Raw genomic sequence first — 27,121 nt, 5'->3', positions numbered from 1 at the left:
AAAATTTCAGGCCTAAATGGCTTCACTAGTGAATATGTGAAAAATTTTAGCAAGAATGCAAATATATATAAGCTCTTTCAGAAAATAGGCAAGAAGGAAATATTAACTGATTTAATATAGGCAGCATTATCCTGAACTCCAACCCAGATAAAGATAATACAATACAGTCAATCTATAGACTTCATGAAATCCCTCATAAGCAAAAATCTTTAATAAAATAATAGCTACAGACATACACACACACACATATGCACAAGATTTATCCCAGTTTTGCAGTTCAGCATTCAAAAGTCAATATAATTCACAACTTTTAACAGAACAATGCCAAAATATGGAGTACCTTGTGATTTAAATCACATCCATTCCATAATAGGATGATTGTATTTAAAAAATTTCCTTACATTTCAGTTTGCCATCTGGTAGCGAAGGTTGTGTGTCAACTTGGCTGGGCCATGATTTTGAGTGGCTTGGCAGCTGGATGTAGTTATTCCTTGTGATGAGATTGGATGTGGTGTAATCAACTCCTTGATGGAATCTGCAGTTGGAGGGGAGTTGCCTTCAGGGTGTGACCTGCTTCAAATATATGTGGAGAAGCTTTGGGCAAGGTCTCTAGCTTTTTGGCCAGTTTCGGATGTTGCATTTGGCTGAGTCTTCATCTCTAGTTCATGGACTTGAGCTAGCAGCCTGCTGTGTTGCCTGCTGATCCTGGAATTATTCCTGGACTTGAATCAGTGGCCTGCTGTGTTGCCTGCTGATCTTGGGATTGTGCCATTTTACCTGTTGGTCTTGAGTTCATCAGCCTTAGCAGCCAGCAGCTGCATTAGTTAGGAGAGGACTCAAGCTCCTGTGGGCCTGGAACAAGAAGCAGAGCAGAAGCCCAAGGTCAAGGGGCCTTCACTCAGCCCCTAGAGCTGGCACCCTGAATTCAGAATTCCAGCCTCCTAAATTGTAAGAGAATAAACTACTGTCTGTTAAAGCCATCCACTTGAGGTGTGGCTGTTATAGCAGCACTACAGAACTAAGACAACCTCATAAAAGCAGTGTCTCGGTTTCCTAGGGCTTCTGTTATAGAAATACCACAAGTAGGGTAGCTTTAAAGAACAGAAATTTATTTTCTCACAGTTCAGGGGTTAGAAGTACAAATTTACAGCATGGCTTTGGGAGGAGGTCCTCTGCCTCTTTTAGCTCCTTGGAAGGAAGATGGGGCAATCTACTTCCATAGTGATACTGCCTCAGAAACCCAAGGAAGGGTCACTATGAGTTGGGTCCGACTCGACGGCACATAACAACAACAACAAAAAGTAGCTAGCAATCCTTGGAGTTCCTGGGCTTGCGGATTCATCTGCTTTCACCCTCATCAGGTGTCTTCCTGTTTCTCTGTGTCTAGTCTGCTGTTTGTGTAACTCAGACGTGATTAGGTTTTGGATCTGCCCTACATGGGTATGACCTCAACAGACTGATTACATCACTGTAGATTGCATTATGGAAGATGATTACATTATATTAGATCACATTACACCCACAGATAAAGGGGTTAGGATTCCAACATTTTGGTGGGGAGAAAGTTGAGACTGTAGCAAGTAGGGACATATAAAGCATGTCTTTGGGTTTTACACTGAAGGAAGGATCAGAGGCTCTGGGGATAACTGGCTTGAGGTGTCTAAAAAGCAGGAGCCACAATGAGTAGAAGTGGGAAGGTCACTGCAGGTGAGATTGGTTCCAAGCATCATCCACATATGGGTCCTTTCCTCAGGCAGCTTGGCTGGTGACTCTGGCTTTCTACCTGTGAGCTTTCTCTTACCTCAGGGCTGTTAACTTGTTTTTGAGTGAGGAGTTCTGAGAATGTACCTTTTTATGTTTGTGTTTTTTTAATCTCATGATAAATAATGAATCTTAGCTATCAAAATGTAGCGTTTGATTTTGTCTTTTTTAAAGTTACAATGAATTGCTCACTGAATTGTATATCCTTAAAAGAAAAATAATGACAGTGTCTGATGTACATAAGACCAGGATAAAATGATGTGAAAGAAAACTACTGGATGTTTCCTTGTCCACTTTAAACATTGGCCTTCTTGCCACCCACAATTTTTTTTTGACCTTTGATTTAAATTTGATTTTACATTGGTTGCCAGAGATGAGTCCAACTTTTGATGAGATTTTTCAGTCTGATGATTATTAACTTTTTATGCCTGGTCACCCTTAGGAGGATCCGTGATTCCCTGAGTTGCCACTGCCATCTCTCCACCCACATTGCTCATACATCTTGGCAAGAATGGAGCAAGAGCAGAGATTTTGTGCTTAAGAGGGACATAGGGCCAGAGGGCTGGAGGGTTGGGCCCTGTGAGCTGGGCTGTGCTTACATGTAGACATGATGCAGCATGACTCCCTGTCTTTAGTCTTTTCTTTCTTTGATGTTGAGACTATACACACCAAAACATTCCCCAATTCAACAGTGTCTACCTGTCCAGTTCAGTGACCTTGATTATATTCTTCAAGTTGCGTAACTAGTCTCACTCTCCTTTTCTGAGTTGTTCTTTCCCATGAACATAAACCCACTGTCCCCTAAGGTTCCTACCTAATCTTTGAGTTGCTGTTGTCACTTTGATCCCCTATAGATAGTTCTTAAAAATCTTATTTATATACCCAAAACATTCTTAAAAATCTTATTTATATACCCAAAACATCCCAATATTAAAAAAAAATTACGTATCTCCTACATCCTGTACTTGATGTATGCTTTTTATATATACATGTGCTATTGTGCTCTAGATTTTATTCTTTTTTCTTAAACAACTGTCTACTCATTAATGTAGTTTGAGAATCTAGTCAGGTTCCTGTACGTAGATCTAGTTCTTTAACTCAGACTGCTGAATTGTATTGCAGTTATCCATACACCCCCAGGGATGAGCACCTGGTTTGCTTCTCTGTAACTGCATAACACATTCTGCACTGAATATCCTTGCACATGTCCTTTTATGGACCCATGTGAGAGTTTTCTGGGATCTATGCCCAGGAGTGGAATAGCTGAGTTGTGGGAAACACACACACTTAATTTCACTAACCACTATCCCAGTGTTCATCTATTCATGTGAAATTTATTGAGTGCCTACAATGTGTCAGGTTTTATTCTAGGTGCTGGAGACACAGGAGAGGGTAACAGAGAAATCACTCTCTTCTCATGTATAGAGAGATGATTAAAATCTAAAATTAAAACTTCAAGCTACAACTAAATGTGTCAGATGGTGATGAGAGAACTGTGGAGAAAAATAAAGCCAAGGAAGAGATAGGCAGAGCAGGAATTGGGCTAAGGGTGGGCTGTGGTTTTAAATAGGATGATCATCGAAGGCCTTACTGAGAAGATACTTGAGCAAAGACCTGAAGAAAGTGAGGTAATGAGAGGATATCTGGGGGAAGGGTCTTCCAACTGGGGCAGAGAAAATACAAAGACCCTGTAATTTTGGAAGTTTGCAATTTCAAGTGTCAAAAATAGATGTTGAATTGGCCCACGATTTATCAGTATATTTGACCATTGCAATTAGACGTTAACACTCTTTTTACTTTGAATTGACTATTATACATGCACACACTTGGTTCTTAAGATATTCAACATCTTGGTTCTTTTAGACAATCCAACTGGGTGTATGGATATCAGATAGCATCTTATTTCTCAGCTAAACTGAACCCAAATAACTTAAACCCTCAGATAGATTGTTTTGGTGGTGGCCATCTTTGATGAATAGGAGTCCATGGCCAGGCTGTAGCTCATATTAGGGATTGGAGTCAAAGCAAAACAAAGTTCCAAAGATAGCCTGAGATCATAAAAATTCTGTCAATGTCCCATTCTATACCATTTACTTTCTTTGGCAAGTTTCTGCAGTGGGTATTCATAAGTCATGTCCAGATCCTGAACCATCAAAGAAGGATGCAATTATATTTAGGACTTAGTACACCTGGAATGGTTGAAGGCACATTTTTGAAACACGGAGGCCCCTAGTCATTATTGAGATCAGTCCCCTGAGGCCTGAAATTCCCCAGTTCCCTGTTACTGACATGTTGATACAGACTGGCTTCACCTGAGTCACGTGTTTTGTGGACAGGCATGTGTTTCCTGTGCATAGGCTTGGTGATTATTATTATTTCACAAAGAAACACAGTTAGACAATTTTATTTTATTTTTGAGATTAGGAGAAGAAGTTAACAAAGCCAAGTTGAAATAAACACATGGGGCTGTGACCAGCCGAGAGCTTTCTTCCCCAGTGGATCTTTAGCAAATGAATAATGACCCTTCATGGAGACAGCACTAAGAGTGCTGAGTCCATGCCTGTTAAGGGGTTTGCTGCATCTCTGTGAAATGTATGGTGCTACCCATGTTTCAGGTTTTATTCAATATTTCTTGTCTCTGTATCATATAATTAATGTTTATTATGCTTGCAGGTGCATTTTAATCAAGTGAAGCAGCTGCTGTTTTCTTAGACGTTTTTGCAATTTAAACATGAACATAGCATACATATTTATGAATTTTCATGATGATGGATTTTAGATCAGATATTTTATAAGAAATATTTAGCAGACTTGTCATTACAATTACATCCCCTTTTAAAGCACTATCTTTTGAGTATGTTTAGAGTGTACTGATGTCCTCTGCATATGGAAAGATGTATGATGATGCTATCCCATCCCTCCCCACAACCCTGACACCAACCTTGTATCCTCACTTCATTAATGTCCTGATGCAAAATCATGTTTGTGTGATCTTAAATTGGTGTCGGAAATCCTGTATATTATTAGAGTGCTTATAAGATGTACCTTAACAACAGGATAAATGTTATATGAGACTGAAAATGAATATAATGTCACCTATTCTGTGTTATGATTTATAAATTATTGAGTTTTTTTGTGCCATGCTGATTAAATATGTATTGCAATCTTATTTGGAGATAAATCTCTGGTTTTTTAGGCATAAAGAAACCATGGGAAACAATAACATTTTATATGAAATTATAAAACCATAGACTATATAAATTGAGCCACTAAAAATATTTTTTTGTTCAGTGTATTTCAAATCCATAAAAGCTGTTAAAAATGAGACTAAAAGTTCCTTGTGCCAATTGATATACTTAAAATAAGGTCATATTAGTTCCTTCAATGGTTTTGTCAACAAGTTACAAAAAAATATATATTACAAATCTCTATCATTGTCAGACTTCCTCCTGAGAGCACTTGTTTTAGGAACTGTAGGCCTAAACCATAGAGACTGGAATATAAACTTTCCACCATCTGGCTGTAAAACATGTATGTTAATGATCTTTTTCTCCATCTAGGTACCATTTACATTTACACTATTTGCAGAAAACTGATGATCATAGGTCAGTCTTCAAAGGTATGAAATGTACTAACAAAACATTTTTTCCCTGTATTTCCTATTTCTCGTAAGGATTTAAGTTACATAGCACATTGACTGTTAATGAAAAGAGCACTTAGTGAATTCTATAACACTTTTACTCTTCTTACCTTTACTTTGTTAATAATTGTTTGCAAAAATGCAGGCAGTAAAATATTAATGAAAAGGAAAGCAATTCCTGAAATTGATAGGTAATCTCTAGTGTCATCCTGTCTCTCAGGTAGCCATACCTGTCAGACTTGATACTGAACATCCGTCTGGTTACTGACCTTTAGGTGGGGTGACCATCCATCCCAGCTTGCCCACGACAGTCCTGGCTTATGCCTGTTGTCTTGACATAATTATTAATAGCACCCCCTTTCACTCTTAAAAGTGTCTGGATTTGAATGCAAAATTATATGGCTACCTTTTTTATATCATGCCAAGGAACTTGGATTTCTCTCTGCTTGAAGTGCTTGGAGTTTACTCATGGCCCACATGTTCACTGGTGAATGAAAACCTGGATCCAGTCATGACCAGAGTGCAAGAGGCTTTTTTTTTTTTTTTTTTTTAAATAGATTCTCACTTACCCATACTCAGTGCTTAGTTTTAGCTTGAGGAAATCCTTGACACTTCTGCTGACTCCCCTATGATATTGGTCATCCCTTTGTTTGCAGGAGACATACTTATTCCCTGTATTCAATGTCCAGTCATTGGAATGTAGGCCAAGAAGGGTGAATATACTCCCATTGAGACCACGCTCGAATTGTTGCCGGCATCTGAAACATGATGCTTTGTTTTTCTTTATTGTGTGCAAACCTTACCCTGAATATTCTAAACCCAGGACACACAACTCTTGACCTTTAATCTCTCAAACCATAGCCAATTACTTTAAACGTGACAACACTTAAAAATGGAAAAAAGCTATTTGCAGGCTCAATGGTTAACATCAATTATATGTTCTTTTTCTTTTGTCCCTCAAAAGAAAAGACTCTGTTACTGACAGTGACTTGAACAAGCTTCATGCCAGCTTTTTAAGAGTGAATTAAAATGAGGGAGAGACTGTCCCATGCATGATGTAAATTTGGCCTACAGACTATTCCAAGGATTCTACATCCAGTTCCAGATGATTTCCTAAAAAGAATTTGCATACTCCTGTTACACTAACAACAAATCCTGCTTCACAGAACCAGCATAGTTTGGGCTGCTGCAGCATTTGCCTGCCAGATCTTGGAAGGGCAGAGATATCTGTGCCAACATCTAATTGTTAGTGTTTGTACTTGTTAACGCTGGGAGAATTTTAATTTAATGTGCTCGTCATCTTACAATAATGTCTTATTTATATTCTATATAAGACATCTCCCCCACCCCCATAAAACTTTAATTTCTCTCTGACAGAATAAGGGACGAAGGAGGATACTTCTCTCATCCTAGCCTTGTGGGATGGGGTCGGGGGAGTGAAGGATGTGAGAAGTTTGGGGTGGTGAGTGGTTCCAAAGTTGGCACTTGCAGATCAGGACGAAATTCTCTCAGTTTGTTCAGTATAATAAGTCTCAGGAAAATTAATTTTCACCCAGAAATTCCCAAACTCCTAGTTGGTAAGTTGATTTCCGAGCCAAGGCTATAGATCTAAATTGGACTCCATGTCCGTTTAATGGAAAGAAGCCCTTGGAGGGGCAGGGGCATATTTTTTCAACTTTTTATTGTCATTTGGGTGAAATCTTACAAAGCGGATTCATTTCACATTCAGCAGTTCATATGTACATCTTGTGTCGTGATCCTGCTTATACTCCTGGCAGTGTAACATCTCGTGTCCCACTTCCTTCCTGTGCTTACCTTCTTGCCTATGCGTCTTGTCTCCCTGCTTTTCTCCCTGTGCAAATATTGCCCTTCTGATCTTCCATGGTTGACTGTTCTAAGGAGTGCATCTCCCTGGTGCAGGTGTTCAGCTCATATGCAACACAACAACACTGATCCAACTCAGCGACCCCTCCTTGGGTTTCCCAGGCGATACCACTAAGGAAGTAGATTGTTCAACCTTCCTTCTGAGAAGTGGGTGTTGGGTTTGAACCGTCAGCCTTCTGATTGGCAAATGCCTTAGTCACTACGCCACCAGAGTTCCCATTCAGCTCATAGACCTGTCTATTGTTTGTCTGAGTGTTAAGCCACAGGAGTGAGATTAATTCCAGTCCCGAAGGTTATTAGAGGCCATAGTCTCAGAGGTCTCACCAGTCTCTATCAGACAGTAAGCTTGGTCTTTTTTTTTTTTTATGATTTTGAGTTTTATTCCACGTTTTTCTCCCACTCCATACAGGATCTTCAATTTTGATGCCTTTTTGAGTGGGTGATATTGGTAGCTGGTCACCATCTAGTTCATCTAGTCTCTGAGTCATGTAGGTTGAGTCATGGTCTGTTAGTCCTTTGGACTAACTGTTGCCATGCATCTTTGATTTTCTTCATGGTGTTTTGCTCTGTATGAGAGCAGAACAATAGTTGCTACTTAGATGACTGCTTGCAAGCTTTTAAGAGCCCAGTTGCTATTCACCAAAGTAAGATGTAGAATAATATTTTTGTACACCATGTTGTGACAATTGAGCTTGATGTTCTCCATGATCTTGGTCCCCAGTCCGTGGGCCCAGTGACCTACTCCCTCAAGGTGTGTGTTACAGACACATCTTGAGACCTTTTGAATCTGAAGAACTCTTATTCTGTAGCTCCTTGAGAGCTTGAGTCTGTTCTAGCTAAGCCAGAAGTAGGTTAAACGTACGATCCTCATTGATTTCCTTGTGTCATGTCAGAGCAGTTTAACTCCCATACATATAGGATCTAGGTATTATAGTTACCATTTGTTATTATTACTGAGTGCCTAACTGTGTGCTACACACTGTGCTAAGAGCTTTGCATATGTAATAATACTAACTGGAGTCTTAGGAATCTGGTACAACCACTGTCACCACTGCCATCATTAATTAATATTTATTCAATACTCATCGTCTATCAGGTGTACTTCTCAGCTTGATCATGTATTATCTCATTTAATCCTCATACTACTACCTTCAGGAAGGTACTGTTATACCCTCATCTTACAGATAAGGAAGCTGATACTCAGAAAGGTTAGTCTTCTCTCGGTTGCATATCTAGGAGGTGCAGCTGAGGCCTGAGCTGATACCACATGGCACCGCCTATCAACACCATCTGTCTATTGAGTAAATTGAATCCTGTAATCAACCATCTGATTTTTGTTCACGTATTCAAATGAAGGAGTGTGTAGGAGGGGTTGGTATTTTTTGGTATGACCCTGGATTCCTAAAGAGATCCTGATGGCCAAGACTGTATGGGATTCTTCCCTGGTGGAAAACAATATAGCCCAGGCAGTTCATCAGCCTCAGCTGAGGGAGGGAGATCATATTTCTGAAACCTCTTTCTCTAAAGACTTATGACAGACAGCTTTGCTTTTGTTTGTGGTGTAATCTATAGTTATTTTGGTGGCATTTAGAATATAGTGCTTGTCATGTTGTGAGGTGCCGTCGAATTAGTTCCAACTCATAGTAACCCTGTGTACAACAGAAGGAGATACAGCCTGGTCCTGGGCCATCCTCAGTCATTGCTGTGTTTGAGCCCATCATTGCAGCTACTGTATGCATCTTGTTGAGGGTTTTCCTCTTCTTTTGCTGATGCTCTACTTTAGCAAGCATATATACCCACTGCTGTTGAGTTGATTCTGACTCATAGTGACCCCCATTGGGTTTCAGAGGCTGTACATCTTAAAGGAAGTAGATTGCCCCCATCTTCCTTCTGTGGAGTGGTTGGTGGGTTTGAACTGCCAGCCTTCTGGTTAGCAGTCACTGTGTTAGAAACACTGTGCCACCAGGGCTCCTTTAGCAAGCATAGTACTTAATAAACATTAATAAAGACAGTGGAATCTATTTATTCTAAGAAACCATTTCTGTTTCATTTTACTGTGAATCAATTTGGTAAAATATGTAGCTTGGACACTTATTGTCAAATTATTCCACACACACACACACACACACACAAAAGCTCACTGCCGTTGAGTCAGATCTGATTCATAGTGACCCCTCCTTGGGTTTCCAAGGTGCTATCCTAAGCCAAACCCTAACCTTAACTGTAACCCTAACCAGCCACTCCTTGCAAGGAAGATTGGGCAGTCTACTTCCATAGTGATACCGCCTCGATGGCAGTGAGGTTTTTTTTTTTTTTTTAAATCACTGTGGAAGTAGATTGCCTAGTCTTCCCCGAGGAGTGGCTGGTGGGTTTGAACAGCCAGCCTTCTAGTTAGCAGTCAGATGCTTTAGGCACTACACTACCAAATTATTCTTCATACCACTACATAAACTTTAAAACTGGAAATACTTCTTAGTGACATTTTCTTCAATGATATGTTAGGTACTGCTGAGTGAGTTCAAACTCATAGTGACCCCATGTAGAACAGAATGAAATAGTGCCTGGTTCTTGGTTACCCTCACAGCCGTTGATATGTTTAAGTTCATTGTTGCAGTCAATCAGTCTTGATGAGGGTCTTCCTTTCACTTTGTCCCTCTAGTTTACCAAGCATGATGTCCCTCTGGAGGGACCGATCCTTCCTGAAAGCATGTCCAAAATATGTGAGATGAAGTCTTGCCATCCTTCCTTCTAAGGTATTCTGGATGTACTTCTTCTGAGACATATTTGTTCTCCTGGCAGTGCATGGTATATCCAGTGTTCTTCGCCGGCACCATCATTCAAATGCATCAATTCCGTCTCCTAAGGCAAGCTTTACGCTGGTACAGATGGTGTTGCAGTGCCATCTTGTGACTGATCTGATTAATTTGGTGTCTGTGTCCTAATTGACACCTTAACCATGCTCTGGCTGGACCCATATTTTGATATGGATATAATTTAGTCTCGGAAGGAAGGTTGGGCAATCTATTTCCATAGTGATACTGCCTTGGAAACCCAAGGAGGGGTTGCTATGAGTCGGGACACATAACAACAACAACAACATAATTTAGTTTGTCAAAGATATTTCCTATGCAAAGAATACTACCTCTGTAATCCCATAAATTTTATTTTTATTATTAATAGGAATAATTCTAGCTTTCAAGGACAAAGGAAATGCTATAAATTAATAGTTTATTTTTGTAAATAACTTTTCATTTTTAAACCTGAATGATGATTTTCAGAACTTTAAATGTTTTTTGGAAAGCTTCTTCCCTTTGTCAAGGCTGCACTGTGTAGTGGAATGACCTGAATTCCAGCTCCAATACTATCACTTGCTAGCAGCTTTCCTCCTGGAGTCACATTAGGTTTCTTTTAAGGTTCCTTCTGGCCCTAAAATCTGTGATTTAGGGTCTTTGGTTCCAAATATAAAGCCAAAACCAAAAATGGCACGGACAACTGTTCCCTGAAGCTATTTGTATTTTTAAATGTGATGTTTCGAATACCAGGAATACTGAGGGTTTCTGGAAAGAACATGTGAATTTAAAGAAATGTTAAGTATAACTTAATACCATACCCCCAAAACAGAACAATCCAAATGCAAAAATCCAAAATATGGGCTGTTAGGGAGCAGCAAGCAGATATGAAAAGAACTGAAGTTTTTTTTTTAACTTTTAATTGTATATTAGTTAAAAGTGTGGCAAGGTTACCAAGCAACAATTACAGCAACAGCAAAAAACAACAATAAAGTACTCTCAGGTCAACCTACGATAGCGTCCAGACCAGAGACTGAGAGTTCCACTGTACTGATCTAGTCACACGTTCTAGAGGGGTATTGGCCACTCGGAGCAAAGCCATAGAAGATCAACCACAGTGGAGAGCGGAAGTGCATTTCTGTGTAGAAGTACTTGGGAATTTTTACCCTGGAGAGAGAGAGAGCTGGGATGGGGGCTGGCTGTGTAGATGTGCTCAGATTCTTAGAAAGCAGTAATTTGGAAGTAAGCTTTAGATTGTTTTTGTGCTGTTTCAGAAGGCATAACTAGGGTTGACACACTGGAGATATATCAAAGTAGATTTCATTTCAGGTGAAGGAAATCCTTTTCATGGCTAAAATTGTCTTCTGGTGTTTCTCGGTTATAGGGTTTGTGGGAAGAATATGTGAAAAAAGAATTATCAGGGGATTTATAGGGAAAAGTCACTCAGTGAGGATAGTAAAAGAAGCTGTACTACATGTACATTTCTATCTCTATTTTTCTATGTATCTATGTATCTATCTATCTATATCTCTCTCTATATACGTATATGGAGCTCTGGTAGCATAGTGCCTAAGGCACTTGACTGCTAACCAGAAGGCTGGTGGTTCAAACCCACCAGCCACTCCTTGGAAGGAAGGTTGGGCAATTCTACTTCTGTAGTGATACTGCCTCGGAAACCCAAGGAGGGGTTGCTATGAGTCAGGGCTGACATGACTGCATATAACAACAACAACAATAACATATATGTGTATATATATGGAGCTCTGGTAGTGTAGTGCCTAAGGCATTTGACTGCTAACCAGAAGGCTGGTGGGTCAAAGGTTGGCATGGAAGGAAGACTGGGCAATCTATTTCCGTAAAGATTTACCACCTTGGAAACCCAAAAGGGGTTGCTATGAGTCAAAATCAACTAGATGGCCATGAGTTTGGTTTATGTGTGTGTGTGTGTGTGTGTGTGTGTGTATGTGTATATTTATATACATTCTTACAGATAGGCCAGTAACAGTGATGATAAGTTTTCCACCATTATGTTTCAAATTGTACCTTACAAATAATGATACTCTTAATAACATCATCTATGGACTGCTTGGGTTCTGGTTGTCTAGTGGTTAATCCCTTGGCTGCTAACTGAAAAGTTGACAATTTGAACCCACCAGTCTCTCCACAGGAGAAAGATGTGGCAGTCTGCTTCTATAAAGATTTACAGCCTTGCAAGTCCTATGGGGCAGTATTACTCTGTCCTATGAGTAGGAAACAACTCTATAGCAACAGGTTTTTTTTTTTTTTAATTTTTTTTATTTTTATGGAGTGTATAATGTTTGCTAGATGGCATCCTAGCACATCACGTATGTTGTCTCTTCCCCATTGCTGGGATATAATACTCATTTTATGGAAGACAAAATTGAGGTAGAGAGGTTAAACCACACAACTACTAGGTGATAAAATTGGGACCAAAACCAAGGTTTATTTGACTCTACTCTCGGACAGTTTTTTTTTTAGCATCACTGGTCCCAGGTTGTAAGTCTTCTCCATAAAATAATGATTCTACACCAAAAAATAATGATTGTGTTATTTGTAGTTACATCCTAGACCACTGTTGACTCTGAATAAATATTAATAATAATGAGCTGAGTTCGTAGGGTGACTTTTGAATTAAGCAGAAAAAAGCATCCTAAAAAAACCTAATTTGAGATTTTGAGTCCTCTAAATTATTAACTTTCACTTTATAACTGATTGTTTTTTCTTGATTCATTGTTTCTCTGTATTTTTTGTTTAAGTAGTTAGTACTTTGTGCTCACCAATTATAATCTGATTATATTAAGTTAAAATTATTATTAGCTTAAAATGAAAATAAATTCAAAAGTTCCTTTTTCTTCTCAGGCTTTAGAATACCTCCTGTGGGCCAGCATGTGTATGGAGTCCTCAGTCCCACTCCTGTCTGTCAGATACTTGACGTGGAGAGCCACTCTCTACACTGCTGTTTGCCAGTGCTACTATGACTGCCAAGTTGGCATTCACGGGGAGGTATGTCACTCTTGAATTGTGAGGGTTCCACTATTTTAAAACACACCTTAGTGAGCATATTATCATTTAGATGCCCAACAAGGAAACAAAACAAATGAAACGAAGGCAAAAGTTGAATGCTTTATTTGCAGAAATTGTCTTGGCTTCTCTACTCTGTTGATCTCTTGCTCTGTGCTCTACTTTCTTCTTTCTTCTCTGTTCTACCTTCCTTGCTTCTTTTGTTTGCTATATGTGTTTTATCTGTACTTCCTCATTTTGTTCTTGTGTGCAGGCCCCCTTTCCTCCCTGTTTAGCTTTGTACTCCATACCACCTACTATGCATTTATGTTGCTTCTCTCTGCTGTTGGCCACCACTTGATATATTCTGTTTCTTGTTTTTCCTCTTTTCCTGTATATGTTTTAGACTGAATACTTGAAATGTAATTTATTAGTTGGGATTTCTATTGGTCTAGATACTACCTCTGTATAAATTTGAAAGGGTCTTGCCTCTGCAGTGATGCAGCCTATTGGTACATGACTCAGTCAGTGGCTGGGGCCTTGGGGAGAATTAGAAACAAGAACCTGTACCTTTGGGCCAGGAGAATCCCTGGTGGTGCAGTAGTTAAAGCACTCTGTTGTTAACAGAAATGTCAATGATTCAACTCACCAGCTGCTCCACGGGAGAAAGCGACAGTATGCTTCTGTAAAGATTTACACCCTTGGAAACCCTATGGGAGAATTCTTCTCCATCCTTGGGGTTGCTATGAGTCAGAATCAACTTGACATCAATGGATTTTAGTCTTTGGTCCTTTGGACCAACACCACATACACCAGAGATGCATGGTATGGTGAGTGGAGTGCAGGCTGTATTTCAGCCTTTACTCAACCCCTTGATGGGAAGGATATAACCTTTGCAACTGTACGAACTGTTGACATCCTGTTTGTGATAATTTATAGATCATGTGGCCTATTAATGGTTCCTTTATGTTTAGTTTTTCCTGTTCAAACTAATGGTGGTGGGACATAGGCAGGGGAATAGCCTAATTAATTAAGTCCTTGTGAGTAATGTGTTATATGAGATGTGTGTATGTGTCCTGACTTGATGGTACCTAACAACAGCAGCCACTTCTCACAAGGAAGGTTGGGCAATCTACTTCCATAGTGATAACGTCTCAGAAACCCAAGGAGGGGTTGCAGTGAGTCAGATCCGACTTGATGGCAATGAGTTTTTTTTTTTTAAACAACAACAAATATATATATAATTTAATGTATTCCTGTTGTTGTTGTTAGGTGCCGAGTCAGTTCTGACTCATAGAAACCCTTTGTACATAAGAATGAAGCACTGCCTGGTCCTGCACCTTCCTCACAATCTTTGCTATGTTTGAGCCCATTGTTTGAACCACTGTGCTATCCCATCTCATTGAGAGACTACCTTTTTTGCGCTAGCCCTCTATTTTACCAAGCATGATCTCCTCCAGGGCCTGGTGCCTCCTGATAATATATCCAAAGCATGTGAGATGAAGTCTTGCCAGCCTTGCTTCTAAGGAGCATTCTGGCTGTACGCCTCCCAAGACTAATTTGTTCCTTCTTCTGGTAGTCCACTGTCTATTCAGTGTTCTTCGCCGGCATGATAATTCAAAGGCATCAGTTCTTCTTTGGTCTTCCTTATTCATTGTCCAACTTTCACATGCATGTGAAGTGACAGAAAATACCACACATGGGTTGGGTCAGATGCATCTTAGTCCTCAATATCTATGGTTTTTAACACTTTAAAGAGATCTTTTACAGCAAATTTGTCCAATGTATCATTTGATTTCTTGACTGCTGTTTCCGTGGGAGTAAAATGAAATCCTTGACAACTTCAATATTTTCTACATTTATCTTAATGTTGCTGTGGTGGTTAAGGTTGTGTGTCAACTTGGCTGGGCCTGGTTGAGTGGCTGGGTAGCTGGATGTAGTTATTCCATATGGTGAGACTGGCAGTCAGTTCCATGGTGGAATCTCGGGGGACAGCTGAGTAGCTGCTTTAGCAATGTGGTCAGCTTCTAGTATATAAGAAGCAGTTTTGAGGACAGTCTCTAGCTTGCTTGACTCTTGCACGTAAGTCAATTTGTTGTTAAGCAGCCTGCCATGTTGTCTGCCGATCTTGGGAATGTTAATGGGACTTGAATCAATGGCCTGCCGTGTGGTTTGGTAATAGCGGGACTGTGCCTTTTTGTCGACCTTTGGCTTGTCAGCCTCAGCAGCCAGCAGCTGCCTGAGTGAAGAGGTGCCTCTAGCTTCAGTGGGCCAGGAGCAAGAGACAGAGCTAAAGCCCAAGGTTGAGAGACTTTCACCCAGCCCTTAGAGCCTGGCACTTTGAATTTGGACTTCTAGCTTTCAAGACTGCAAGAGAATAAACTCCTGTTTGTTAAAGCCATCCCATCTGTGGTATGCTCATGTCAGAGTGGCACTAGGTAACCAGAACAGTTGCTTTTTGGTCCAGTGGTGAGCATTTTTGTTTTCTTTATGTTGAGGTGTAATGCATACAGGAAGCTGTAGTCTTTGATATTCATTAGTAAGTGCTTCAAATCTTCTTCATTTTTAGCAAGCAAGGTGGTGTCATCTGCATATAGCAGAATGTTAATAAGTCTCCCTCCAATTTTGATGCTACATTCTTCTACATATAGTCCAGCTTTATGGATTATTTACTTAGTATACAGCTTGAATAAATGTGGTGAGAAGATGTGACTTTGATATACAGTTTTCCTGACTTTAAAACATGTAATATCCCCTTTTTCTGTTTAAACTATTGCTTCTTGATCTATGCAAAGGTTCCACCTGAGCACAATTAAATGTTCTGAAATTCCCATTCTTGGCAATGGTATCCATAAGTTGCTATGATTCACAGTCAAATAACTGTGGATAGTCAGAAAAACACAAGTAAATGTCTTTCTGGTATTCTTTGCTTTCAGCCAGAATCCACGTGGCATCAGCAGTGATATTCCTCATTCTACGTCCTCTTCGGAATCCGACTTGAATTTCTGGCAGTTCCCTGTTGACTGCTGCAACCATTTTTTAATTACTTTCAGCAAAATTTTACTTGTATATGATATTAATGATACTGTTTGATAATTTTTGTCATCTGTTGGATCACCTTTCTTTGGAATGGGCACCAGTATGGATCTCTTCCAGTCAGTTGGCCAGGTAGTTGAATTGCAAATTTCTTGGCATAGATAAATGAGCACTTCAAGCATTTCATCCGTTTGTTGAACCATTTCTGTTGGTATTCCATCAATCCCTTTAGCCTTGTGTTTTTTTTTTTTTTTTTTTTCTGCCAGTGCCTTCAGTACAGCTGGGACATTCTTCTTCAATACCATTGGTTCTTGATCATGTGCTTCCTCTTGACATGATTGAATGTCAGTCAGTTCTTTTGGGTACACTGACTCTGCATATTCAACATTTTATCCATTGAATCCTTTGATACTGAAACCTGAGACTTGAATTTTTCTTTAGTTCTTTCATTTTGAGAAATGCTGAGTATGTTTTCCCCTTTGGTTTTCTGATTCCAGGTTTTTGCACATTTCATTATAATACTGTCTTCTTGAGTCAACCTTTGAAATCTTCTATTCAGCTCTTTTACTTCATCATTTCTTTTATTTGCTTTAGCTACTTTACATTCAAGAGCAAGTTTCAGAGTCTCTTCTGACATCCATTTTGGTCTTTTCTTTCTTTCTTTTCTTTTTAAATTTCCTTTTGCTTTTTTCCTGTATGATGTCCTAGATGTCATCCTACAACTCTTCTGGTCTTTCATCATTAGTGTCATTGTATCAAATATATTTTTCAGATGGTCTCTAAATTCTGTTGGGACATACTCATGGTTGTATTTTGGCTCTTGTGACTTGTTTTAATTTTCTTCAGCTTCAGCTTGAACTTGCATGTGAGCATTGATGGTCTGTTAAATAGCTGGCTCCTGGCCTTGTTCTGACTGATGATATTGAGCTTCTCCATTGTCTCTTTCTAAAAATGCAATCGATTTGATTCCTTTGGATTTCATCTGGCAAGGTCCGTGTGTATAGTCCCTGTTTACATTGTTGAAAAAAGGTATTTGCAATGTATAAGTAATTGATCTTGCAAAATTATATCATGCAATCTTCAGTGTCATTTCTATCACCAAGGCCATATTTTCCAACTACTGATCCTTCTTCTTGTTACCAGCTTTCACATGTTCAATCAACTTCGACCGCAGAACTTGATAAGGATGTTTAGTTTCTTCATCTTTGGCATTGTCTTTGGGTAAATTTGAATAGTAGTTGTATTAACTTCTTTGTAGGTATATGGATATATTATTTTATCACTGACAGCATTGTACTTCAGGATAGATCTTTAAATGTTCTTTTTGATGATGAAACCAACAGCATTCCTCTTCAGTGTGTCATCCCTGGCATAGTAGACCATATGCTTATCTGATTCAAAATGGCCAATACCTGTCCATTTCAGCTCACTAATGCCTAGGATATCTGTCTTCAAGCCTTGCATTTCATTTTTGATGGCTTCCAATTTTCCTAGATTCATACTCTGTATATTCTACGTTCTGGTTATTAATGAATGTTTTCAGGTGTCTGTTCTCATTTTGAGTTGTACCACATCCACAAATGCAGGTCCTAATGCTTTACTACATCCACATCTTTTATGTTGACTGTACTTTGAGGAGGCAGCTCTTTCCTAATAATATTTTGAGTGCCTTCCAACTTGAAAGGTTCATCTTCCAAAACTGTATAAGACAATGTTCTGCTGCTATGCATAAGGTTCTCACTAGCCAATGTTTTGAGAAGTAGATAGCTAGATCCTTCTTCCTAGACTGTCTTAGCCTGGAGGCTCTGCTTAAACCTGACCACCATGGGTGGCTCTGCTGGTATTTGAAACACTGCTGGCATAGCTTACAGCATTACAGCAACATGAAAGCCACCACAGTATGAGAAACTGATAGAACAGTGGTGGTTAAGTGTACTAGTGGTGACATAGTTCGTTCTCTAGTTATTAAAATGATTAGAGAATGGAACATTTGCATAGTTTTGACCATATGATTTCTACTGGAATTATCCTTATTGGAAAATTTATTTGTTCATATATGATATTATTGTGGTCTAGGGAATCTTCATGAAAAATTATAAGTTACAAATTAAAAATTCCAAAGAACTGATAAAATATATGACATGAATTCATCTCTTAGTTATTATTTCTAGAATGTTATAATATGTAACACTACTTCCTTCCTTCTTTCTTCAGATATTTATTCAGCATCTCCCAATTCTGGTACTAGAGATACAGAGAAAGAGTCCAGGTGGCACAGTGGTTAAGTGCTCAGCTGTGAACCAAAAGGCCACACGTTCAGACCCCCAAAGCACTCCATAGGAGAAAGATGTGTCAAACTGCTTCTGTAAAGATTCATAGCCTTGGAAACCCTGTGGGTCAGTTCGCTTCTGTCCGAGAGGGTTGCTATGAATTGGAATCAAGTAGACAACAATGGGTAGAGATACAGAAATGAACAAGGCCCTTTCATGACCTCACAGTTTAGCGGGTAATATGAAAAATTCAATAGATAGTTGTTGAAATATAGCATGTTATGGTAGGGAGGTTAGGATATGAGATGAGCACTGAGGAGGGTTATTTGTGTTTGTGCGTGTGTGTGTAATGTCAGAGAAGTGATCATCTGTATTATGGTACTATTTAACCTAGAATTCTTGTTTCTTTGCTTTTTTGAATTTCTTAAGTCATAAAGTTAACATATCTGACAATTTATTAACTTAAGATATACTGAGTAAAATGGTACTCATAGGAAATGATAGGCTGGGTAGCTACTGTGTTATAAGGAGTCAATATCAGCCTAGAGTTCACCAATTAAAGCCAATGTCTGGGAGAATAAAACATACTGTTCTGATACATTTTTAATCAGTATACTCTTACTTATTATGAATTAAATTTATTTTAATCCCATTTAGTCATTTGCTCGGCGTGCTTTAGCTAAAATTGATGAGCTGAGACAACTGGAATTAATGAGTTCCTCACAACCACAGGAAGAATCTAGAAGATGTTATAGAGAGGCCACAATAAAGGTATAAAAATTTCATGAAATATAAGAAATTTACAGCACCCTGTAGTTGATTAAATACTTAATATCATTAGTTGGAATGTACATGCCACTATTTCTTCATATAAAATTCTTCTTTCTGAGGCAGATGGCAGTGATGATCTTCAAAAGAGGAGTATTTGAATCTAGAAGAAAAAATAAAGCTTTCTTTAGACCAAAGCAAAGAGTTAACCTAAGAGAAGCACAAACTGTAAGTCTAAGAATGTCATCTCTGTTGAAGGCTCTTTCTGTAGTATATTTCTTTTGTACCTTTATATCTTTTAAATATCACCACTAAATATTAAATCCTGGCCCCATTTCTCTGTATGAATGGGCAAACACAGAGGAGAATGTTTTCTCCAATTTGGACATGGCCTCATTTCCTCCCTTTCTCAAACTTTTGTGTCTTAGCACAATTTCAGTTTTGTAACTTTAAAAGGACAAGGGGCTGAAGAGCCGGGGCAAGGTACACATGAGCACACTCTTGCAAATGAACAGGCCTCTGAGTAGCTCTGCATGGGCCCTTGTCTGTGTTCATTGTTAACTTAGAAAGCTTTGAGGTAGAAAAGAAGGTGGAGGCACCTTTCTCATCAACTTAAGGTTTCACCTCCAAGAGTGTTCAGGAGCTAGGTTAGATGGTAGCAGTGAAGAGCCCCTGCATCTTGGCTTAAAACAACAATTTATTTCCCTCTTGAGTTGCATGTTGTTGCAGTTATCTGGGAGGCTGTGCTCTGATGGTGACTCAGGGTTGCCTGAGCAGCAGCCCTCATTTAGAAAATTGCTGTTTGTTCTGGCAGGGGAGAAAAAAGAGAGCCCCGAAGAAGACAATAAAGCTCAGCATGTAAATGACATAGGTCTCTTTTCACATGTCAGAACTGGTCACATGGCCCTTCCCAACCGCAAAGGGAACTATTTTGTGAGCAGCATGGAAGACGCCCACAGGAAGGGTGTTAGAAATAGTCCTGTCCCTTATTCCCTTTCTCTCTCCTGCTGTTTTTCTTCTCCTACTGTCTTGCACTTTGCCTTTCTGAGTCTCACTACTCCTTCAGGCCCTGTTCCACATCTCTTTGAAGCTTTCCTGGCTGTTCTTAGTGACCATAAATTCTCTTCTGGGACTTTCTATGTTGGGACTGAAAATGAAAGTAAGGAGAAAGATGAGCAATTTCTGACAGAAGAGTTGTAGAGTCTCAGAACCTGGAAAGGATTTTAGAAATCGTTAGTCTTTTTCTGCTACAGAGAGAGAGAAAAGAGTTCAGAGTATTTAAATTACTGGTTCAAGGTCATGAAGCCACCTGCTGGCAGAACTGGAATCAGAACCCAGATGCTAGACATTGGGTTTAGTGTTTATTTGCTTTAGCTACTTTACATTCAGGGAGCTCTGGTAGCATAGTGGCTAAGACACTTGCCTGCTAACCAGATGGCTGGCGGTTCAAACCCACCAGCCACTCCTCGGAAGGAAGGTTGGGCAATCCTACTTCCCTAGTGATACTGCCTCGGAAACCCAAGGAGGGGTTGCTATGAGTCGGGTTTGACTCGATGGCACATAACAACAACAACAACAACACTTTACATTCAAGAGCAAGTTTCAGAGTCTCTTCTCACATCCATTTTGGGTGGAAAACACATTCAGTGTTTTCTCACCATGCTGATGACTGTTATTATCTTTCATCCTATCTTCTTATACCATTTAGGAGGATTTATTTTCTTTTAAATAAATCATAATATTTAAGCATATTCTATGCTCAAATATTATTTGAGCATGGTAGCTTTCTAATGCTACTTAGTGTGAGTATATACATCTACTGCTGAGCCCAGAAGCACATTTTATATATCCCTTTAAAATCATATCTGTTATGGATCTACAGTATATGTTGGGGTGGTAACTTGCCATATTATAGGCAATTACTTTGGTGAGCTGTTGAACTTGGTATTGTTAATTAGTATACCCACTCCTCACTTACTGACATGTCTGGAGACCAGATTGTTAGGCAAAAATTGGTGTTACACGAAAACAGAGGATGATCACATCAGATCACAAAATGGAGGATGACTACATCATTACATACTTGCCAAATTAAATAATTACATAACTGCCAAATTACATCATTATATAACTATGAAACCACTAAGAATCATGACCCAGCCAAATTGACGTGTAACCTTAACTACCAGGCAGCATCACTCTCACCTCATAATTTGACATTCATTATTGCCAGATGAGTATCATTAATGTGCAAAATAGTTGGATAGTAGATTTTTTTTTTTTTACTATTTTCCTAAATGCAAATGCTGAATAATTGATAGTCGATAAGTGAGGAGTAAGTGTAATGCTGTAGTCGTTGTAAAAGAAGAGGGGACAATTTTTTCCTCACCAACATATATTTTTTCCTCATATCAGGTAAAATTTAAGAATACTAATTTATAAGACTGGATAGCTACTACACTAAAAGGAGTCAGTATCAGCTTACAGTTTAATTCACAGATTAAATCAAATATATAGGAGAATGCATTTTATTAGTATTTGACTTATAGTCAAATCATTATATTATTGGGATGTGACTTATAGTCATCCTGTTATTAAAACTATATTTTCAAGGCAAATGTTTAAAATTCCAGATATTATTATATTAAAAACTCACTTATTTTTTGGTTTCCTATAAGATAATTCTTACATAAAAATTTCTTTTTACTAAAAAATATTATAATTGTTAAGTGGGTATTCCTTACAGTGAATATAGTCTTTTTATAATGCCATACTGTATTATGTTGGTATATTTTGCAGATGCCTTATTTTATATGTTAAAAAAAACTCACTGCAGTCAAGTCAGTTCCAACTCATGGCAACCCCTCCTTGGGTTTCTAAGGCGGTATCTCTATGGAAGTAGATTGCCCAATCTTCCTTCCAAGGAGTGGCTACCCACTGCCATTGAGTAGGATCCAACTCATAGTGACCTCTCCTTGGGTTTCCGAGGTATCACTATAGAAGTAGATTGCCCAAACTTCCTTCCAAGGAGTGGCTGGTGGGTTTGAACTGCCAGCCTTCTGGTTAGCAGTCAAATGTCTATGCCACCAGGGCTCCTATTTTATGTGTACTAAATGATAGTTTTATTATGTTTCTACAAATAAAGTAATGTTAAACATGCATTAAATCTATTATATAAAGTATTTTCAAGTTGGTGAATCAGTTGTTAATCCACAGTAAATCATTTGACTTCCAAAGGATTCTTTTATGGACTACTAATTAGACTTCTAGGAGCTCTGGTAGCATAGTGGCTAAAGCACTTGACTGCTAACCAGAAGGCTGGCGGTTCAAACCCACCAGCCACTCCTCGGAAGGAAGGTTGGGCAATCCTACTTCCGTAGTGATACTGCCTCGGAAACCCAAGGAGGGGTCGCTATGAGTCGGGGCCGACTCGACGGCAAACAACAGCAACAACAACAACAATTAGATTTCTAATGATTGACCATTTAATGATACATCCAACAAATAAGTACTTGTTATGTGAACAAGATAGATAGAGATTATGTTCTATAATCTATATTCTAGTGGAGAAATTATATAATAAATAAAATAATTGTAGCTTGTGATAATTATTAAAAAGGAAGTAATGGTAGAGGAGGGGATTAAATGAATTACATGTAAAGGCTTTAGAACGGTCCTAGCATTAGGCCCTCAGTAAATATTAGTTGTTATATATATAAATATAAATATATATATATATATATATATTTGTTCTTTTTTCATTCAACACCCATGTCCTGAATGCCTACTGTGGTTCAAGTACAGTGGGATATAGAAAAGATTGAGTACCACTTCTGTCTTTTTGAATGGCCTTGGGATAATGTGTCAGATTTGATTAGACAGGGAGAAAAGGAAAAACACTAACTGATTAGACAGGGAGAAAAGGAAAAACACTAACTTAGGGGCCAAATCATGGTCATAGCATGGAAATGGGAATAAACAGTTATTTACGGGGACAGTGAGAATCTGAACTTGACTAGTGTAGGTGTACTGTGTTTGGGAATTAACATTATGCATCTCATGGAGTAGATGCCATATGGAGACCATAGTATTTATAGGTGGAAGAGATTGTACAAATCATCTCAGTCAGCCCCTCTTGCATCCTGGCATTTTAAAAGGCTGTGTAAAATACTAGGGAGCTCTGGTGGTATAGTGCCTAAGGCATGTGACTGCTAACCAGAAGGCTGGTGGTTCAAACCCACCAGCTACTCCTTGGAAGGAAGGTTGGGCAATCTACTTCTGTAGTGATCCTGCCTTGGAAACCCAAAGAAGGATCACTATGAGTCAGATCTGACTCAACAGCAGTGAGTTTGTTTTTTGTATAAAATACTGAGGAGAATTCGTGGTACACTGGTTAAAGTATTTAGCTACTAACCCAGTAACAGTTTGAACCTACCAGCCACTCTGTGGGAAAAAGATGTGGCAGTCTTCTTCTGTAAAGATTTACAACCTTAGAAGCCTGACGGGTCAGTTCTACTCTGTCCTGTAGGGTTGCTATGAGTTGTAATTGACTTGATGGCAGTTTATTTATTTAATAATTTCCTATGTGGTATATATAAGGAGCTCTGGTAGTGTGGTGGTTAAAGCATATGGCTGCTAACCAAAAGGTCATTGGTTTGAACCCATCAGCCACTCAGTGAAAGAAAGATGAGGCAGTCTGCTTCCACAGAAATTTACAGCTTTGGAAACCCAATGGGGTCATTACAAGTTGGAATACACTCAATGGCAATGAGGTGGTTTGGTTTGAATGTAGTATATGCACTAAAATTTCTTTAATATTTATAGTATTATTCTAATTATTTCCAATTATTTTTCTATTGTAAATACTGACTTAATATCTTCAGGAATACTACTTTTTTCTTTTTATTTCCTGTGGATAAAAATTCAAGGTGTGGGTTACTGAATCAAGGGATACAAGTACTTTATTTCTCTTGATATGTATTGTCAACTTGATTCCCACATGGGTACTCCTGTTTTGAAGGTGATGGCCAGCATGTACCAAGTCACTGTAAGCTATTATAATTTAGATATTATTATTTCTTAATTTTTTTTTTTTCATAATTCAGCTTTCACATAATGGCTTCTCATTTTAACTTCATTTCTTTGATCTGACCTTTCCTTTTATGTGTGTTTACTGTTTTTATTTCCTTTCTTGATAATTATCTTTCAGTTTTTGACCATTTATCTACTCATAGTAACCCCTCCTTCAGTTTCCGTGGTGGTATCTCTACGGTAGATTGCCCAATATTCCTTCTGAGGAGTGGCTGGTGGATTTGAATTACCACCCTTCTGGTAACAATGAAATGCTTTAGGCACTACACCCCAGAGCTCCTACATTTATCTACTAGACACTTTAATTTTAAAGTATATTTGAATAAGCTCATTGTTTTTATAGCTATTGTTTGACTTTTTCATATAGGGCAGTCCATTTTCAAAGAAGCATTTTAGATTTAATTCTTATTTATTCTTCAGTGTAGAGTAGCTAAAGTAAATGGAAGAAATGATGAAGTAAAAGAACTGAACAGAGGATTTCAAAGGGCAGCTTGAGAGGGCAAAGTAAAGTATTATAATGATGTGTGCAAAGACCTGGAGTTGGAAAATCAAAGAGGAAGAACACACTCAGCATTTCTCAAGATGAAAGAACTAAAGGAAAAAATTCAAGCCTCAAGTTACAGTATGGAAGGATTCTGTGGGCAAAATATTGAACTATGCAGGAAGCATCAAAAGAAGATGGAAGACTGACCACCCTTATGATAAGACTCTGGGTTTGTTTTTCGGCAACATCAGCTCTGTTACTAGAAGAAATAAGGCTTTCTTTCAGAGCACAACTGGAAACACTGAGGTTTTTTATTCGGTGCTTGAGCTGTGACTCAGCAGCCCTGAACTCATCTCGCTCTTTTACCACTTTGTTTATCGTAAGTAGGACCAACCAACCAGCTTCCTTATACTCCTCATGCTGACAAAATTGCAGAAAAGTATCAAATATGCGATCACCTAGAGCCTCACTTCTTAAAAATACTTGATCTATTGGTGGTGCTATTTTGCATATTAATGTTGCCACTTCACACCATAAATTAGCAGGTCCCTCTTTGCTAATGGAGACAGAGTTACTCATGCCTTTATGATCAATCAAATTGGTGAGAACCAATTTAGGAAGCCATTCTTATGATTTAGTCTCTCTAGAACCACTCTCAGTACCAAATATGTTAGGCTGGGTTCTCTAGAGAAATAAAACCAGTAAAGGTTATATATGTATATTTATATAGAAATTTATCTTACGAAAATGGCTTACACACTTATAGAAGCTGGGAAGTCCCAAGTTCTTGGATCAAATATCAAGCTGGAAACTTTTCCCGACTCATGCAGCTACAGGGGCTGACGAGCTCAAGGTTGGCAGGCAGTATACCAGTTGTTGACTCTGACAAATGACGAATCCAGAATCTCCAGGCCGAATGGTGGATTGTTTGCTCAAGGACAGTTGTAGGCAGCACAACAGGATCCATATCCACAGAAAAGTGTATCATTTTCCCAGGATGCCCATAAATATATTGGAAGCAGGCCACACCCCTAGGGAAACTCCCTTTCAGTGGATTGGCTGCTCAAAACATATATATCTGATCTCATCATGGGAATAACCCACATCACAACTGCTGAATTGTGGTCAGCCAAGTTGACACAAACTCCAATTAATACAATGCCTATGGAAGCAGCAGTCAAGAAATCAAATGTTTTGCCTTGGGCACATATGCTGTAAAGGACCTTGTTAAAGTGTTTGAGAACAAAGATGTCTCTTTGAAGACTAAGGTGCATCTGAGCCTAACCATGGTATTTTCAACAGCCTTATATACACGTTAAGGAACTCTAGTGGTGCAATGCCTAAGACATTTGACTGTTAACAAGAAAGTTGGCAGTTCAAACCACCAATTGCTCCACAGAAGGAAGATAGGACAATCTACTTCCATAAAGATTTACAGTCTTGGAAACCCAGTGTGGGCTGCAATGAGTCAGAATCAACTCGATTGCAATGCTTTTTTTTTTAAAATATGTATGCATGTTAGAGCTGGGCAATGAATAAGGAAGACTGCAGAAGGATTGATGTATTGGAATTGTGGTTTTGGCAAAGAGTACTGAATGTACCATTGACCATTAAAAGGAAAACAGATCTGTCTTGTAGGAATTACAGCTGAATGTGCCTTAGAAATGAGAATCCCAGACTTCTTTCTTACTTTGGTCACATTGTCAGAAGGCACAATTCCCTGGAGAAAGATTATCATGCTGGGTAAAGTAGAGGGTCAGTGAAAAAGGGGAAGACCCTCAATGAGATGGAGTGACACCGTGGCTGTGACTGTGGGCTCAGGCAGGGCAATGATTATGAGGATGGTGTAGGTGGTGGGCAGTGTTTCATTTTGTTGGACGTAAAGTCACTGTGCTTTGAAACTGACTTGATGGCACATAACAACAACAACAGAAATCTTAAAAGAAACATTTAACTGTGTTTGTCAGGAAAGAATGCAGGGCATGAAGTTCAAGTTTTATTGTGGTTTTTAACATAGCAATTTATCTGTCAGTTGAAAAGACTTTTAAGCTAATAAATGGGGAAGCTGGTGTTTGGAGAAAAAGTTTTCTTTCTGATTTGACCAAAGAAGAGAAAAAGCACAAAGAAACTGTGGTGATGTGGTTGGTATCTTCTAGCATATGCATTCCAAAGAAGTAGAACTACCACTCTTAATTTTTGGCAATCTAAATGCCAATAAGAGGCCCTTTGTGGTTGTGTCAGAGAGAATTAAAGATGGAGGCAAGTCATCTGCAGGAGGTGAAGTCATTCTTGTTGTTGTTGTTGTTGTTGTTATGTGCCGTCGAGTCAGCCCTGACTCATAGCGACCCCTCCTTGGGTTTCCGAGGCAGTATCACTA

At 38.9% G+C, this 27,121-nt stretch overlaps 1 protein-coding gene across 1 annotated transcript in view; it reads left to right on the top strand.

Moving 5' to 3' along the window:
* CFAP54 (cilia and flagella associated protein 54) overlaps window positions 1-27,121 on the top strand; it is a 602,528-nt gene that overhangs the window by 31,561 nt on the left and 543,846 nt on the right. The window contains 4 exon segments of the mRNA XM_042782173.1: window positions 5,322-5,380; window positions 12,955-13,098; window positions 19,059-19,172; window positions 19,296-19,397. Of these exon segments, the coding sequence (XP_042638107.1) occupies window positions 5,322-5,380; window positions 12,955-13,098; window positions 19,059-19,172; window positions 19,296-19,397 (419 nt within the window).

This window comes from Orycteropus afer, unplaced genomic scaffold (genome assembly GCF_000298275.1).
Source record: "Orycteropus afer afer isolate SDZICR_OR568_19922 unplaced genomic scaffold, OryAfe1.0 scaffold00253, whole genome shotgun sequence".
In the NCBI taxonomy this organism is placed as follows: Eukaryota; Metazoa; Chordata; class Mammalia; order Tubulidentata; family Orycteropodidae; genus Orycteropus; species Orycteropus afer.
Note: the sequence above shows the minus strand (reverse complement) of the source record. Positions and strands in the feature narration are given on the sequence as shown.